This window comes from Triturus cristatus, chromosome 3_1 (genome assembly GCF_964204655.1).
Source record: "Triturus cristatus chromosome 3_1, aTriCri1.1, whole genome shotgun sequence".
In the NCBI taxonomy this organism is placed as follows: Eukaryota; Metazoa; Chordata; class Amphibia; order Caudata; family Salamandridae; genus Triturus; species Triturus cristatus.
The window spans coordinates 350,445,280-350,464,681 of NC_140583.1; the positions used below are offsets into that span (position 1 = coordinate 350,445,280).

At 42.5% G+C, this 19,402-nt stretch overlaps 1 protein-coding gene across 1 annotated transcript in view; it reads left to right on the plus strand.

Annotated features, from left to right (window-relative positions):
* The window catches only part of ENTREP2 (endosomal transmembrane epsin interactor 2), a 1,789,361-nt gene that overhangs the window by 546,087 nt on the left and 1,223,872 nt on the right, over nt 1-19,402 (plus strand). Inside the window, exon 2 of the mRNA XM_085644081.1 lies at nt 19,143-19,199. Coding sequence (XP_085500207.1) covers nt 19,143-19,199 — 57 coding nt within the window. The remainder of the gene's footprint in view (nt 1-19,142; nt 19,200-19,402) is intronic.

Sequence of the window (19,402 nt, forward strand, 5' to 3'; positions counted from 1 at the left end):
GGTATTCTTGATTCCTTGGGCTCAGGGTCTCCTTTATGCATATTCTCCCTTCCAGTTAATACTGCAGGTAGAGAGACAGATTCCAGATGATCAGGTGGGAGTCCTGCTGGTGGTTCCAGTATGGTCAAGGAGATCATGGTATCTGCTCCTCCTGCAGTTGTCCCTTATTCCCCACTGGCAGTTTCCAATCTCTCCTTCTCCTCTCCAGCTTCACCATTTTTCCCTGGGCATTCTGAAACACTTGAACCTGGGGTTCTAGCATTTGAAAGGTCAGCACTAATTTCACAAGGTTGTTCAGCTGAAGTCGCAAAGTCCATTTAGCTGTCTAGAAGTCCATCTAATCAAATCAAGCAGTTGACAGGTGTGCTTCAAAACATGTTTCCCATATTCATGTGATCCTCATTGAAATCTTGATTTCCTCAGGGATGGCTTTATTTTACATTTGGCAGTTTTGACTTTGAGAAGCTAATGGGCAGCTGTTCGAGCTCTTAGGGGTTCTGAAGCATCCTTGGTAGATCCTTCGGATTCTCGCCTTTTGAGAAGTTTTTTTCTCAGGAGGCCAGTTATTTGCTCTCCGGTTCCTGCCTGGGACATTCCCTTGGTTGTTTGAGCTCTCCAAAGGGAGCTGTTTGAATGTCTGTCCACGACCTACTTCAGTTTTTCGTTGCTACAGGTGTCTTTTTTGGGGGACATTTGCTCAGGATGGAGCTGGCCTCTGCTCCCTTTTTGAGATTTTTTCCAGATAAAATTGTTCATTCCTTCATTTCTTCCAAAAATTCCATCTGTTTTGCACTGTTCAGAAGACATCACACTTTCTGTCTTTTTTCCTCATCCTCAGTCATCAAATGAATCGGATTTGCACATGTTAGATATTCACAGGGCTTTGTCCATTTATTTATCTAGAACTGCTTCTTTTCACAAGTATGACTCCCTATCAGTTACCTTTGGTCTGGCAGGCAAGGGTTTGAGGCCTTTTTCTTCTACCATCTTTGGGTGGATCAAATTGACCATCTTTACTACCTATCAGTTGGCAGGTCAGAACTTGCTGTCTTCTGTTCAGAGAAGGTTGACAAGGGCAGTTTCTTCTTCCTGGGCTGCATTTAAGGGTGCCAGGAGAGCTGTTCTGCTGCAACCTGGGCCACACCTCATACGTTCATGATATCACCCAGCTGGAAGGGTGGGTGTCTCCATATTTTAGTATCCATGTGTTGTCTTCAGCTACTGCTTTTTTACGTTTGTTTCTATATTTGATTAAATCATGAGTATTGCACCATAGGAGGTATTGTTTTGTTTTTTCCAATCATTCAACATCAATTATATATTCTGCTTCGGTACTGAATCATTCATTAAGGACTGGACGAGGAGATGGATGAGGGGGTAATGAATCGGTTACTTACTCGTAATCTTCATTGCTCCGAGTCCTGGTCTCCCTCATCACAGTCCTGTAACCCTCCCGCCGATCCCTTTGTTAACTGTTTTCGGATTTTGTTTTCTGCTTAGTTATTTCAGGAAGTTTACATACCTAAAATCCCCCTTTATAGTCTTCTGGGAGTCCGGTGGCCATCTTGGAGTTAGGAAATTTTGCTTGGGTTATGTAATAATGTCTGTAGGTCCAGAACACCTACTTATTCGATAAAGACCAGTCAAACTCCACAATAAGTCATATATGTATGAGCAGATTCATGCTGCATCTGTTGTTGCACACAACATTTAAGCAATTTGTTTTCAAGATTTTAAATTTAAAATGAATGCTGCCAGTGCTTTTCTTGTTTAATTGCTAAGTTTTCTGCCAGCAAGTGTTCATAAAATATATACATTGGTGGTTGGAGAAACATACAAGTCATCTGATTTTAGAATACATTTGCATCCTAAACTAGGCAATAAAATATAGAGAATTAATCATACAATCACACATGACATGGCTTTTCTACTTTTGATAGGTGCAGGCGGTACTGCCCTCAGTACTTCATTATTATGTTAAAAATAAAATGCAAGAAATCAATTCACAAAAAAACGTCAGGCGAGTTCTACAACCTGGAATAAAAAAAAGTACTATCCTGCCATTGTTTATTTGTAATCATTCATAATTAAATAGGACATATACTGACATGCAAGCGATGCACAGCTAAACTGCATGTCTACTAAATCATTCAACAGAACGGCAAGTACTGAAACAAGGATCTGACAGTTCTGCTGCTACTTAGCTAAAGGTTACGAGGAATATCAATGCGGGAAATTGCTCTATTGGGAACAAATCCACTAATTAAATGTTAACAATTTAAATCTGGATGCTGTAATCCTATGGGTAGAGCCAATTCCACATTGAACGGAGATGGACAGCACACTATATGTGTAGAGTGCAGAAAGGCATACTCTCAAATTCATTTATTTTCCTAAAAACTAATTGAGAATATACTACAAATGTATCACAAGATTCTCTTCCATCATCCTGAATGTCTGTGTTTCTTAAAGAATGCTAAAACTGTGAGTCATGAATGTGTGATTTCCTCTACGTGTCAGCGGCCACTGATCAGGAGTCATAATTCACCGGCATACTCCAGAGAGTATAATACCAGAATATCAAGTATTACATTTGATGCTACAAAAATATTGCAGGCAAAATATTAACAAGAGTCAGAATATACCTCTTTTATGCGTGGTCAGACCCATTTTGTTGGACTTATGCTGCTTGGTTTTATTAACTAGGAAAGTGCTGCCCTGTCCCCACTGTATGTACTCTTCCCCCGAGAATTGTCTAATCCTCAATTGGCCCACACATAGGCTTTGGTATTTAAAAATGGAATATATATAAGAATCTAATGTGTGCATGTTCCTACAGTGATCAGCCACCAAATGCTTTTTTTCACTGTAAGCGCTGTAGCTGGTTCTTTGACAAAAAGCTAAAGTACAGTACTGAGCTAATTCTGTATCTTTGGTTTGGAGTAATCTACAGAGATGAATGACCACAATTTTTAATATTATTAAAAAGTCTAATTCAACAACTTAATGGTAAAGTTGGAGTTTTGATAAATATACACTAAAAGTAACTTTTAAAAAGTTATACTTTTCCTGCTTAAAGATCCTGAAGGCTAATTACCATTAGCCTGCTTGCAAATTGCAGGACAGTGCTGCTTTGACGAGGTGTACAATACTGCTTTAAGAGCAGAGACAATGACGTGGGAGAAATGTACTGTCATAGTTAAGTGATAATGGAAGCCTGGAGAACAGGGATCATTTGATCCAAAAATATACTTTAGCTTCCTAGTTTTAGTCTCAGTGGCGGAGAGAGCTGCCCACAGACTGGCAGGGGGCTTTCCATTATCTCAGACACACCCATACGTATGCCACAAGCTCTACCCAGGGGCAGAAAGATGTAAGATTCTGCCATGATGGATTTTACTAAGAATAGTGCATTGTTGGATAATTTGCAGTGAGGCGAACAGGATGTGTTGCAAAAGTGGGAAGATTTTCCTTGGCAACATTTTGTCTCTTTGTCAGGGAATGTCCAAGAACTATCCCATCCCACTGGCTTGAATAAAAGTAGCACCTTGCTTCCAGAAACTCATAATAATTTCTAGACCTGTGGAAGAACAGAAGAGAACTGAATTAGCTATTGGTATATCTGTGGAGACCTCAAGAATTGGGCCTACTCTTACTTATACCCAGGACTCAGAAGGGGACTCAAAGAGTCAGTTGGCTGACCTCCTTTGTGGCTACAGAGACATCAAAACGGAAAGATTCCTTTTTCCTGGAGTGATTAGCTGACCAGTTACAACCAGACATTGTACAAAATTGGGTTATAAGTTGAGAGGGGTAAGAACCCCACAGAATCCTTTTCAGGATGAACCACAAAAGTCAGTAAATAAACCTGTTCTTTGGTAGCTTGGCCCAAAATCCGCAAGGCTTAACTTTGAGGCAATGTGTAAAGCATTTATGCCGCACTCAAACAGTAGTAAAGTGAAAACCCAATACAGGAAAAATTCCAAACTGATTTAGAAAAACAGAGAACATTTCAATGAATAAAATGACTCCAAAATGACAAACATCCAGTACGTGGAACAGGAGATATGAATTTTAAAAGTTAGTAGAACTAGTGCCTAAAAGCACCAATTGAGGTTATCTGGCTGTGCTGGTAAAAGGGCAAAGTTAAGGAGTACCACAATGGACACGGGTCGGATAAGGCACCAGGTTCATCTGGTTGGAGAGTTTACCTTTTAACTTATCCCAGTTTTCATGCGAGAAGCACTTGTCGATCGGTGTTCAACTGCAGGCAGGATCAGAAGGGGCTCGTTGACAGCAGGTTGCTTAAGTCCCAGGCCTCAGTCGCAACTTTGCATTGGTGGTGCGGTCGCTATTGATGGAATAAGCTGGTTGATGGTCAGAACTTCTCATTAGTTCCTCAAGCGGGGCAGTCAAGCTCCGAGACTGGGATTCTGGGGTCTGTATTCAGGAAGGTCATACAGGCAGTCAAATGCAGGTCCATCGCTGGCCTCAGTGAAGTCTGCGCATGTTCACATGAGATCAGATTTGGTCCGCTCCAACTAGAGGAGCCCAGAGCATCTGTTCTTTTCAGTTTTTCACTCTAACACTAGTCAAAGGTCCAGGCCCTGGTGGGCACCTTTTGGGGATTAGTTCTTACTCTAGCAGAGGCCAGCAGCAGGATTCAGGCAGGTCCAGTTGGGACTGGCCAGCTGGGCAGTTGCAGGGAAAGGCCTCTGGAAGCATGTTCTGTCCCTGTAGCTCAAATAGGAGGTCAGCTAACTGATCCTTGGAGACACTTCTGTGGTACTGGGTTCTAGGCAAACAGGTCAAGTCTTCCATTAGGCCCAAGAGTGTTCTCATGAGAGGTTTTGACTGTGCCTATTTTACACCCAGTGGCAGCTTGTGTGTAGGTGACACCCCCTTTGTCCAACCCTAAACTGGTTATGCCAGTTCCTCAATTTTTCCTGGGTTTGGCTCCAATCTGTCGAGGGGAACAAATGACAATTAGGTCCAGGTGTCGGCTGCTCTTGTGACATTGCCATGGTTTAAGTGCCTTTATGTGTGATATTCTATGCTTTATGTGTGACACTGTGTGAAAGCTAATTGCGTTTAAAACCGCAAAAAAAATCGTAAAAATAAATATCAGAAATTACCCCACTTTGTGCTATATGAAGCTTTAAAAGGAAGTCAATATTAATTAAACTTACTGTGGAGGCACATGCAGCCAGCAGCCCATTACTATGAGTGAGCTGCGCTTGCACAACAATAAACCATCTTACAGCTGACAAGACTGTATCCAGAATGTCACTAGCTTGGCAAACTATTGTTGATCCATGTGTTTCTCAATTCGCTGACGACATTGCGGTAGCCTCTATTGAAGATGCTGTGTTTGTTGGTGAAGGTGCCTTTAAGGCAAATGATTGGGAACGTGAAATGAATTCTGATGTTACCTTGCAAGAAGTTGTCAAACTCATCACTCTTGGCCCTAGAAGGGAGAGTTCTGTTCCTATCTCTGTGCGTCCTTATGTTAAAGTCTTGGAAGATCTCTCTCTCATTAGTAACAATGTTATTGTGAAGGGGAAGAAGTTCATACCTCCTCTTGGTCTCAGAAATAAACTTTTAGCCTTAGCGCATGAAGGCCATTTGGGTCAGACTCTCACACAACGCCGCCTCAAGGACCATTTTTGGTGGCCAGGCATGGACTCACAGGTGGTAGAGTGGGTAGAGAATTGTTCTATTTGCAAAGAAGGAGAAAAAAGACTCAAAGTAGGTCCCAAATCCCAAGGTCACTTAGATAATCCTGGTTCACCTTGGCATAGTATTTGCCTGGATTTCATTGGTCCCATGGGTGAACTACATGAAAGAGACAGATTTGCCATTGTCGTAGTCGACATCTATTTTAAATGGTTAGTTGTGGAGTTCACTAACAGCGTCACTACTGAGAGCACTATCAAGTTCTTAGGGAATCTGTTTAAAGATGAGGCCATTCCTTCAATCATCATTACTGACAATGGCACACAGCTCACTTCCAATGAAATGCAAACATTCCTCAAAGATTGTGGTATTTCTCATCACCGCACTTCGCTATACAACCCACAGGGGAATGGAATTTGTGAAAGGGCCAACAGGGTGGTGAAGCGTATCATACAAATGGCTTCAGCTAATGGTTCTGTTGTAAGGAAAATGGTTAATGAGATGTTGTGGGCTTATCGCACTACTCCCTTGGTTGATTGGCATCGTTCTCCTTTTCAGCTCATGAGAGGGCAGGTTCCTGGTTAAAAACTCATACCTTCTTGGATGAAACATGTTGCAACTTTACAAACTAATCCTTCAGCTTTACCTCCCTCTCAAAAATGTTCCTGTCCTTTCATTATTGGCGATCTGGTCAAAGTTAAGGGTTTATCTAAGTTTAAGGGACCTTTCACCGTCAAGAAAGTTCTTGATCATTGTGTAATTCTCAATAACAGTGAATGTTGGAACTTCAGGCGTGTGGCCTTGTATAAAAGGGGTGTTCCCTTTTCTGGCTTTGAAAAACCTCTTTCCACTGCAAACAATAGTGGTTACTTTCTAGCCCAACCACCACCTGTGACCAATACTTCAATTCCCACCACCCAACACCACGTTGGTGAAAGCGGTGATTTACTCACGCCTGAAGTTCATCCTATGATGAGTTCATATTCCTTACCTGTGTCTCTTGCTCCTAATTGCACTCCAAGGTATCGCAAACCTCCAACTTATTTGCGAGGCTTCATTTGTTGATTGTGTTTTGTAAATTTTTATTTTTTTTTGCGTATTGTAATGTTTATCCTATTTAGCTTTATGTCACTTCTTTCTCATTTTTACATTAGAAAGGAAGAAGATGTGTAGTACATATTCAGTATTGCAGTTCTTAGAATGCTTCTACCTTCTATGTTTACTTATAATGCTAGATTCTCTTCCATGGCAGTTGCGAGTTGCTTCTGTCGTGGAGAGTCCGCTCTTGTTGTCGTTCCTCCTCAACTTATAATAAACCATCTTACAGCTGACAAGACTGTATCCTCGTCTTCTCTACACCACAGTCTGCACACACAGCACTGAGACTGCCTGTGACACAGAGTTAATAAAATCATGTCTGATCATGTCTGATCCATCCCCTGAGATATTTTGATGCATTTGGATTTTTTATCTGCGGGCTGCGTACATAGTGTGTCACCCATACACTCATACACTCAACTTAACCTATATTAACATGCTAAAGAACACAACACTGTTTATGACTAGAAACACCAAGCCAGGCAGGTATGTCGCAGCGAATACACTAGTTACATTTAAGATTACAAAAGTTTCATTTCCTTAATTAGTGGTTTGCAGGCATTGCCAGTGAGTAACCATATATCCATTTAGCTTCTCGAGTCTGAAAACGTGAAGATACATACATGTTACATTTCATTTTTTGTTTAAGTTCCATATGATCTGTTTATCTCGTTAATACAACACTTTCATTCTGTCTTCGAAAAACGGTCCCAAAGTTCAAGGTCACTGGTTCCCCTCCCAGCACCTGTGTGACATGAACCCTCAGAAAGTGCCAGACATGGGCGCACCGGCTGCTGCTGCCTCCAGTTTTCAGAGCCCTGCTCTTTGACCATCGCAAATCTCCACCCCTGAGATCCCAGCCTTGCTGTGGGTTTGCTACACTGTAGCCTTTGCGGAGAAGGAAGCACCGCTAGACACAATCAATGGGGCATGTGTTGCCCAATGGCAGGCTTGTGACTTCTTGTGTGTTTCTGCTGTCCACCTCCACGAAGTGTATACTCGCACCTTCCCTGCGCAGAGAACTGTTTTTGTTTCAAAGGGTTTGCTCAACTTCGACAGGCTCAATCAAAAATTAAGGCATGCTCCTGTCATGATACCAGAGTTGCTCTGCCGCAGGAGCTGGCTACCCGGGCCCGCTTTGAGCACTCGGACACCGCACTGCTGTAAATGCAGAACCGATGGTCACAGTATCATTACCTGCTTCACTCTCAGCGTGCAGGTGGTCAAGCTAAAAAATGCGTGATTAATGCATTGTAATGTGGAGATGCGGACCACCACATTAAAATGCGTTAGTCTAACGCCTGATGCGTGTTACTTGGCAGGGCTGTATAATGTATTTGGGGGTTTGGGGTTGGATTACAAGGTGTTTCTTCTTGGGGATAAGTTGATGTGATCTGGAGGAGAAGGTGTTGTTTACTTAAACAGGGTCGGCTCCTCCGTTATGACAGAGGAACATCGCCCTCTTGCTGAAAGCCAGCAGAGGCAAAGGAGAAAAATAAAATGATAGTAAAACATTTTTGTTATCATTTTATTTTTCATCCTGCAGGCTGGAACTGCGAGCCGAGGGAGGGGAGTGGCCACCTACACTGATGCTGCAGTTGCAGCACCAGGGAGTATGGGGAGTGGTGGACACTGCTAAGTGCTCATGAAGGTTTGGCCAGCCCCAGAGGGCCGGCCAAACTGTCTTGCGCACTTGGGCTTTCTCCACCCAGTTGTACTGTACAGCTGGGTGGCAAAACCAACACCGGTCTATGTCTGAGCGCCGAACCGAGGCGCTCAGACCAATAAAATTCCCAGCATGTGAGCAGCTCTGTGATTGGGAGCTGGAAGTCTGGGCACTAGTTGAGGATCGGGAGGAAGGCGGCAGACATCGGTGCAGGTAAGTGCATTTTTCTTTCTTTATTTTCAATTTTTTTTTGTGTGTTTGTGTTCTCCTCTCCCCCAGTCGCACCAATTCACAATACGAGTGGCTGCTCCTGTACTTAAGTCCCAGGCGCGGCCCATGTAGGTAAGAGTGATGGGGCCCAGTTGGTGGGGGGGGAATTGACAGATGACCATGAGGGAAAAGTAAATAAATAATTAATTTTCCCTCATCGTGGTCTGTCGAAATCCCCCCCACCGACCCAACGCTCCTAACTGCACGGCCGCGGCTGTTAAATCCACATTCAAGCAAAGGCTGATGATCTTATAATTGATATTGAAATTTATGGAGAATCTGGTCTGATTCACACCAGATTTTCTGTACAAAAGTCCAATTTACACATGCCAAAAATCCATCTGTGTTGCAGTTCATGAAGTAAGTACATCCACTGTTCAGATGCACAGACAATGCTTCAATCGGTTCTTTTTCCGGAATAGTACACTTAGGATATTTGTGTTCACTGGAGTGAGGTAGGTAGAAAGGTAATGCAAGCACCAATTGATATAGCCTTGTCTGTTGTCACCTAATTCTCAATGGGGTTTCAACCTCTTTTTCACGCTTGAAACTCCTCACAGTAAGGACTGGAGTAAGTTTTCAAATATGGTCCTATATTTCATCCAACATCTTTGTAGTTTTAAGATGCGAAAGAAAGGGAATTCTCTATTAGGAAATTTATTTTTATTTTCCTGACAGAGAAAACAGAAAAAGTTTGATGAGCCAAAACATATTATAACCATTTAAGCCTGTGCATTGCTTGCCATGTGGCAATTTCACAGGAGTGTCCCTTACGTTTAGATTTCCAAGACTACTTTTCCCCCAGAGAGCAAGAAATGCACTAAGGTTAAAAGGAGCATAACTTTGTTAACTAGATTCTTGAATTTTACAAATTAATAAGTGTTAGAAAGTCATACTTTTGCCCTGTTCACCCCGATTTTTTGATGAATGATACTGGTGGTAACTGACTACACCTACAATTGGCAATGACAGACCCTATAAGTCCCTAGTAGATATTTGGGCCAGAGGGTGCAATCTACCTATACGTCCTTAGTATATAATAGGGCATGGAGGTTTAGAGGCCCAGTAGATTTCTTCACTACATGTGTGAGCTGATGTGTGCCTGCTGTCCTTTTAAAGGAAATCCTGCCTTTCAGCCTGTCTTTAAAAGTAAATTCCCAGAATTTGTATTGACAGACCCTATAAGTCCCTAGCATATAATAGGACTAGGGGGTTCAAACTACCTATAAGTCCCTAGTATGTAATAGGGCATGGAAGTTTAGAGGCCCAGCAGATTTCATGCACTTGCATGTGAGCACTGCTGAGTGCCTGCTGTCATTTTAAAGGCAGCCTGGCTTTGCAGACTGTCTTTAAAAGTAGAATTGTGTGCAAACTCGTCTTTGGTGGTATGGGCACTTTAAAAGTGATAATCTACCTTATTTTTACATATTAGGCACCCCATAGTTCTCCCCTAGGTGTGCCAGGGGTGGGGGTCATCTTACTATAAGCAGGAACTTTATAAAATATGTTTTATGTGCCCTGTTGAGGAAAAACTGCCCATTTCATTTTTCTCCATTGTAGATACTTCACTCTGTAGGATAACATTGCAATATTTTATTTAGATAAAACTATTGCTAGGAAAGGAGTAAATATCCTTCAAGGACTTAACAGATTGGTATTGACAAATGCAACAACTTGCCACTGTTGAATTTATCATACCTAGTACAGAAGAGAAGTTATAGAATTTTCTCTTATGTAAGCCAAAATACAGCCCTCTGGTGGTCTCTGCTGATTCATCAGCCTTAACAGGCTTAGCCAGGCTGCTTTGATTAGGTGATAAGTGGCCTGGCAGAAGATAAAGAGAGAGAGCTCTGCAGCTGTGGAGGTTAGATCCTAGAGAGGGAGCTGGGTAAATCAAATTGAGCTGAAAGAGAGAACAGACCAGTAATGTTTCTTGCTGTTCCTTTTCTCATTTTGTATGCTTTACCTGTTGTTATATGTACAGTATTTACTATTTGCATGTCTACTTCTTTGTAGAGCGCTCTGATACCCGTATGACATGCGCTATATAAAACTTCCAAAATAAATAAATAAGGAATGCCAGGTGTACTTAGCCACACATCCTGCTCCCCAGCCAGATGGCAGGCTTGGGAGAAGAATTTGCAGAGATCAGGAGGAAGAGAAATAATGGAAATGAGCCATACCGTGGGTTGGTTTAGCTAGCTGTTACTCCTCTGGAAAGAAATCATCCATGTTGAATTTTGGAAGTGCAGTGTTTTGTGGGACAAGAATATACCAGACTTTGGAGGAAGTTGTCATGCTTTTTGGTGGCATCCACTAAGATGATTGAAAAAATCATGAATTCTCAACTCACGCAATTCATGAAGGCACATAATTTGTTGTATCCAACTAAAGTTTGCTTTAGATTAGAACACAGTACTAAGACAGCACTGATCAAAACCACTGACGAACTTAAAATTATTCTTGATGACGTAGGAAATGCAGCATTGATCCTGGTAGACATATCCAGAGAAGACGGAAGTGATGTTCTTTGGAAACAATCCTTGCTTTTGGACTCCCGACTGTTGGCCACCAGAAAGCACCCACATCCTGCTCCATCTTCCAAGGTTAAAAGCCTGGAAGTGATTCTGGATGACAAGCTTAACTTCAGTAAACAAGTTAATACCATCATATCCACTTCCTATAATAAACTAAGAACCATCAGAAAGATGCTTCCTTTTATTCCAGTCAGTGCCAGAAAAACAGTTATCTCCTCCCTCATTGTATCTAAAATAGACTACTGTAATGGCCTGTGCATCAATCTGCAGAAACAATACCTCAATAAATTGCAGGTTTTGCAGAATGTAACTGCCAGGGTACTGCTCAATCTTCCAAAACTTTAGTCTGTATCCCTGGCCATTAAAGAATTACACTGGCTGACTGTCAGTAATCGCATCAGATTTAAAACTCTCTGTCTTACTTTCAAGGCCCTTCATGGCATAGGTCCCAACTTTTTCAGAAATACCATTGCATGGTACACTCCCAATAGGAAACTCAGATCTCTGGGTAGCTATATAGTCACACCATCTAGATGTAAGAAAACTAGATGGGGCGGCAGCAGCTTCCACGCAGCAACCACCCGACTTTGGAACACTCTGCTCCCCATATCAGATCCACATCTTTGTTGCTGGCTTATAGAAAGCTTCTCAAAACCTGGCTTTTTAACTTGTAATCTGTCAATTACACCATGCTCCCGTACTATGCCTAGCAATCAGTGCCAAGACACCCTCAGGTATCCGTTGCGCTGTGTAAATTAATTTAACATAACATAACACCCAGTATCTCATTTGACAGAGGTGCACCCCTGCTTGTCCCCCAGAACACTGAAGAAGTATGTGAGAACTGCATAGTCTCTCATAGCTGCTGCCTGAAACTACACGGAAAAGAAGGACTGTTCTGCTGGAATCTGGATTTGCACCCAAAGGCCTGCACACTAAAGGACTAAACCTACTGAACAGTCTGGTACTATAGCCCTGGAAACTGTGCCTTGCCTCAAGAAAGATTAAGGAGTGGACTCCCTAAAAGCTACAGGTTAACAAAGCCCACCTGCATCATCTCCACCAACAGTCTCGATCCTGAAGTGCGTCAAGTGAACTTTTAAGGATTTGGCCAGGTGGATTGTGGGGATTGTAGTCCAGACATCTGAAGAACCACCTATGAGATTCCAGACCTTTGGATTGGTGTTTTGGGCACTTTGAACCTACAAGGAGTTCTTCAGGAAGCACCTCCTAAAGTTTGCAGATCTTTGGAGAACTTTTGTGAAAAAGTTCAATGAGGTGATTGACCCGACCTCAAGAGTCAAGCTGACTATCTTCAACTGCGACCTGTCCAGGATTTCAGGTTCATCCCGCTGAAAGCTCCAGAGCTCCAGAGTTCTAGGATTTAAGTGGGGCCCCACGGAAAGTTAAGCCAGAGAACCCTCTCTGAGTCTGGTCTGCTGTGGAGGGTCGAGTGACGTCGGAAGAAAAAGCTCTAGAAAAGTTTCTAAGTCTGAAGGTAAAATTTTGACCAGGGTCTACTGCTTATATGTCTGACCAGGGCTCCATCGTGGTTGGCCTCAAACTTTGACTTTGTCTCAGTTAAGCATGGCCAGATGGCCCAAAGTGGCGCTATATGTTTTTAAGCAATATAAAGTGGTTGGTCTTTAAAAATTCATATCTCCAGTTACCTAAATTGGGTTTTTGTTGTTTTGGTGTCTATTCGTTCATACAACCATTTCCTATTGTTATAAAGTGGTGTGGGATTTGTATTGTGTCTTACTTATCTGATGTATTGGTGTTTTTGAATGCTTTTCACTCCTGCCTCCTAAGTTAGGCCCGACTACTCATTTCAGCTACCAAGGGTTGAGCAAGGGGCTAATTTACTGAGACCTTTACTGGACCCGATACCATGTTACTAGCCTTATTACTAGTGGTAGGTGCATACTTACCCCTGCCAATAATCCACTTTCGAACAATATGTATATCTGTCACTTTTTTTACTCAGGAAAAACATCATGGTTATGTCCTTTTTGATCTCTTTATACTGATGTTGATGAGATGGATGGCAGAGGATGAAGTGGACAAGTATTATTTTAGAGATAATGGTTTGACTAAGGATACTCTGAAAACTCTCCCAGCATTGAATGTACAGAAACACAATACAGTCTCTACATCCCAGCCAGACCGCTCAGTAATATATGCGATTGACATGTTTTTTGTCAAATTTTGTATCAAAATACTTTTAGAAATAATAGACACATGTTTATTAAAAAATTAAAATCACACTTCAAATATATGGTAGCACTGCAGCCGCCCAATTTAAATGTTCTGAGCTGGCATTCTAAACAGTTGCCCATCACTTGACACACTTGACCGGTATGCCATAATGATGGTTTTGTTTAATAATAGATGAAAGCTGTAGTAAGTAAGTAAGTATTGTATTTATAAAGCGCACAAATGCTGAGGTATCTTGGTGCTAGAGGTGACGTGTCGTAATTAGCCAGGCTCAGTAAGGGAGTTTATTTAGGGGGGAATAGCCAGGTCTGGACCATTTTCCTAAAGTGAAGCCTATTAGGCTGTAACCTAATAGTAATCGGCAGCTTGTTCCATAGTTTAGCTGCCTGATGGGATAGGCTTTTCCCTCCCCATCTGGCTTTTTGAATTTTGGGAACCTGAACTAGTCCTATATTGGCTGATCAAAACATTCTGTTGCGGGGAATGCCAGAGAAATAGTTTCTGCATGTCCAAGGCTCCCCGACCATACAATGCCTTATGTACCAGACAAAGAGCTTTAAATTCCACACATTGTTGGATCAGGAGCCAATGGAGCTGCCTAATGCTATGGGAAATGGAGTGATATTTAGGGACATTGAGTAGTACTCATGCTGTGGCGTTCTTCAAAGACTTCAGTTTGGCAGTCTGATACTTGTTGATTACCAAAAATAATGCGTTGTCATAGTCAATTTTTGAGAAGACTAAAGCTCATATTACCGTTTTCCTGAGGAATAAAAGGCAAGATCTTGCGAAGAATCTTCAATAAAAAAGAAGTATGAGGAAGTCAGGTTATTGATTTGCTCTGCAAAGTTTAACTGGCTGTCAAACATTACTCCCAGGTTCCTTGCCTTAGAAGATGAAAGGGGGCAGTTACCTGCCTCGGTTGTCCACCACGTCTGATTCCATATCGATGGACCCTTCCCAAACTCCATGACCTGTTTTATCTGTGTTAAGCTTGAGGACATTTAGATTCATCCAGCCCATAATACACTTCAGACAATTGTGGAAGCTGACAACTGTAACTTCGACCCTCCGCGAGATAGATATAACTATCTGGGTGTCATCCGCGTATGAGATTACAGTGAAATCCTGTTCTTTGATTAGTTTGGCCAGCGGGGTACGTAAATGTTGAACAAGGTTTGGTGATAGAGCTGAGCCTTGTGGTACTCCACAAGGGAGGCAGACATTTTCTGATTTAAGATTGTCCCAACAGAACCTCTGCTCCCTGGATGCCATGAAGGAGGAGAGTAGGGTTAGAGCCGTCTCTTTGATACCTATTGCCTTCGGCCGCCGCATTAGGACTGCATGGTTGACAGTGTCGAATGCTGCTGATAGGTCAAGTAGGACACGGTCAGCTCTTCCCCACTCATCCAACTGTTTGCGAATCTCCTCTGTGGCCATGATCAGGGCAGACTCTGTGGAGTGGCAAGGTCGGAAGCCATGTTGGGTGGAATCTAGAAGGTTATTGCAATCCAAGTAGTGGGTAGGTTCCATGTTGATTGATTTTTCTAAGATTTTATCAGGTATTGGTAGATAGGATATTGGACGATGGTGTTTCACCTCAGAGGGATCCAAGGAGGGTTTCTTAAAAATAGGCCTAATGCATGCCTTTTTCCAGGACCAAGGGAAGCTCCCAGAACTAATCACCTCATTTAGAAGAGGGGCTAAATTTGTACTAATCTTTGAACATAACTATGAAAAGTTATGTTATTTTATTGCCATTTCTCCACTTGCAGTCTACCGTTAAGTATGGCATCCTAGGATTGGTGACTGTCTGGTGGCCTTTCTACATGGTTCTGATGTTCCATTCGGAGGATGGACTCAGAAAGAATGGAGTCGAAATCCTTTGGTGGTGACATGTTTCGGCAATTGTTTTGGGGAATTGTGTTGTGGTACATCACAAGGATCATAAATATCTTATTCATTGAGCAATGGGTGTATGATGTTGTTGTTGGCGAGGTCTAGTCATAGGGCTTGACAGACAGGTGGGCTTCAGTGTTAGGTGCCGTGATGTTTAGCCTTAAATTTGTGGATTGTTCCTGTGCAATGATGTTTTTTTCTTGACACCATGTACCATTTGTGTGCAGATTTATATCAAAGTAAATAGATTAACACACTCTGCAGCACATTTTACATCATCCACCCTTATTCTTTTTAAGGAGCTATTGGAGGGCAAGGTTAAAGAAAGTTATCCAAATGTATCATGAGAGAAAGAGAGACAGGCAATAACTGACACTCCGTTCAGATTTTAAACTTGTTTGTGTCTTATGCAAATCACTTGTCTCAGTCAAACAGATATAGGGCCAATTGTACAACCGTTTTTTGCAGTTGGAAACAGGAAATCAGCCCATTTGGGACCGCAAAGTAGGTCTGTGCAATGTACAAACCTCATTTTGCGAGTCTATAACCTCTTACCAACTTGCAAAATAGGGTTTGCAACAAGCTATTAGGAAGGGGCGTGCCAAGGATGGCCCTTCCTAATAGTGCGTCGCACTTCTATGTACTATTGTTTTACGACTGCAATTGCGGTTGCAAAATACTTGCAGTTTCCCACCTATTTCAAAATGGTGGAAAGACACCTTCCCCATTGTGACTGGCATAGAAATGATTTTTTAAGAGCAGGCAGTGGTTTTATAGACCACTGCTTACATTTACAAAATGAAACAGAAACGTTTAAGAAAAATGGGCTGCATTAAAAAGTGCTTTATTTAAAAAGCAGTCACAGACATGGAAGTCTGGTGACCCGAGCAGGCCACCATCCCTGTGAGTGCTGGGCATTCCCAATGGGGTCACAAATTACGACCTGCCTCATGAATATTAATGAGGTAGGTCGTTTGCGACCCTATTGGGAATCGCAAACAGTATCTGAGACACTGTTGTACATTTCATTTTGCGAGTTGTAAATTGCGAGTTGCAAAACCACGCAATTTTCGACTCGCAAAATTGAAGGGTCTTACATCTGGCCCATTATGCACAAGTAACACAGTTATGGCCAGCAGTAAATGGTAGTGGCAACCTTCCCAATGCTCTTATGCCTCACTGTGCCACTCCCCTTCACTCTACTGTCGCACTCCCCATTCCACACTGTCTAGGGACAATCATTAATATCACAAAAGTACTGATTTGAAGAGGTGATGTTTATGTGGTCAGAACCCTGCTCACGCAGCCTGTGTCTTACTAGTATAGATATCGTTTTGCAATGCTACATCTTTAAGTACTATCCTTGATGACAGTTTAACTAAATATAATGTTGTGACCTTTAGTTGTGAATAGGTAGTGGGGAAGGAAGGTGCCCTCGAAGTAACTAGTATTCAGGGTTATGAAACTCGGAATTCTAAACCTTTGGTTATTGAATTCCAACTGAATACAAGTCACTTTTGCACGAGAGGTGTTGCCTAACATACTTCACTAGGAATTATACTTGCCCTGTTGAAACCTCAGCTGTTTAGAAATCATACTGGTGAGAGAATGCGCAAAAACTCAGATCACTCAATAATAGCTGATGCAAGGAGGTCTGGAGCGTTAGGACCTTTAGGAGAAAAGATTGCCAACCCCACCCATAGGGCTAGCCAACGTTTGCACTTCTAAGATATGCCCCCTCGTTCGATGACGGTCCTACAGTAGGCTGCCTAATATTGCCCTCTTGACTCTGAAATCGCTGACATTGCGGAATTGAAGGAAATCTTCCAGAAACCGTATTACAGGCCTACATTTGCATTGGTATATAGAGCTTCTATACATTCTTGAGTCAGTGTTTGTGCTGTTCGGCCTCTTTCTATCACTAATGTGTGTTGCATTGTTATGTAAAACAAGCTCGAAGATATAAGTTGAACATACTACTCCAGAGAGGTGAAATTGCTATATTTCTTTTTTTGCCAGTATTCAGTCTTAAATACTCAATAGTTTTTTTGCAAGGTGAAAAAATAACCTCGGAAGAGTAATGGCTGTTCCCCTAGACACTTAGCCATTGCTGTGTCTTGTCCGGGCTTGCAGTTAAAGGTCTAACTCTGGAAACGCTCTCGTTAGAGCAGAGAACCCCTGGAAGTCTGCAATAGTCTATACATCGTCATCACTTTCAATTTGGGCTCTAACCTCTTCCTAGTAACATGACTTTAGTGTTAGTCTGTTCATGCCTTAGCAAAAATGCTGCTATGCGTGTGCACCCCTACCGACTCTCCATTGCTCCTGTTTGGTGGCATGGGTCCCCCTTTCTAACTTGTTTTCCCTCCCAGAAACAAGCAATGACACTTAGGTTGAGTTAGGACGTAGCAAAATGACTTCATACACAGACATGATACAACAATGGTACGGTCTCCTCCTGGGAAAACAGAATAACAACACACACGTAAACAGATATTACTCAAATTCCACCCATTTTATATTTACACTTTCCAATGGACAGGCAGGGCTGAGTAACCACACCAAGATAGATTACCAAGAACAGTCACGCAGATATAGGGCAACACATTTTCCATAGCCATATTTTCCAGACGGCCTCACGGAAACCGCATAGCGCATTGTCCTTGCCAGGCTAGCCTCGCGATCCCTTGTCCGTGCCCCAAAGTAACCTCAGGAGTACCAGAGGTAGCGCTCAAAGACCGGGACCACCAGCAGGGCGGCTCTCCTCCAAGGAGCCTCGTACACTCTCTTTCCTCTCAACACAGCTTCTTAAGAAGACAGCAGCAATAGGGCACCCTCGTTTCTATCTGAAATGACTGTATATTTTTCTGCCATTTTTGGCCCGAGCGCATGAAGGTCACTGGTGTCTATAACCTTTCCCTAGAAATGAATGTTCCTTGTATTGTGATGGCTCCTAAGATCATAGGGAGGAATAAATGGAGCCCAGACTCAGAGATTCACTCCATCTCCGGCAAAGAAGTCTGTCTTGGCCAGTTGAAGCAAACCATGCCATAGCGGACATTTTCAAAATATTTTGTATTGAATGATTCTATTTCTCAACAAACTTGCTTATTTCTGTGTGTCTAATGCGGTTGGGCCTTTGGAAATAACTTCTGACCATAGCATAGCAACACACAGCAACATAAATTGGAGCTTTCGAGATATCTATAGGAGCCCTTCCTGGACCACTCAAGGGGATTATGTCTTTGCATACAATATGGACCATCAGAATTTCAGGATTGGGAATCCGACCACCAGTGGTTGGCCATTGATGGAGCGGCTGCTCCATCAATGGCCAACCAATGGTGCTCATAAATATTATTTTAAGACGCACTTCCTGGGTTCGGCCTATACCAAGCATGCCCGCGCGCACACACACACACACACACCCACACACACACACACACACACACGTTTTCATGTATTTTTTTAAAGAATTAAAAATAGAGACAATACATTCAATTATGAGTATAAATAAACGCATCTCGAGGTATGTGTACAGTTTAATGTACCTCAGAGCAGGTAGCCGTGCTCATCTTGTCCACACCCTGGTTTATGCCTTGTCGGATTTCTTTATTATCTCAATGATTGGCGTCTCTTTGTCGCCTCTTGCAGCTGTCAGACTCGCTAGATGTTTGGCAGCCGATGCCACGTAACATTGTTCCTTGCATTCTCGTTATGTTATTATAGGTCGGATTTCTTCGTGTGACCCTTTCATGACCTTTTCGCTTTGTTTTCAGGTGCTGCTCTCTGGCTTGATTGGCGTGGTGTCTTGGAAGCGACCTCTCTCGCTTGTGGTAAGACAGTCAACACTCTTTTGGGCTTGTCAATGAGATGTCATGTGTGGGGTCATTGTTGCACAGCCTGAGGTCTCAAGAGCAGACTGAGAATGGGCACGGATCCGATGTTATACGGAATGATGCTTTCTGACTGTATTACTTCTTTGTAATATGAAAGCAGTATTGTCTGGCACCAGTCCTGCAATTCATACGTAATACAA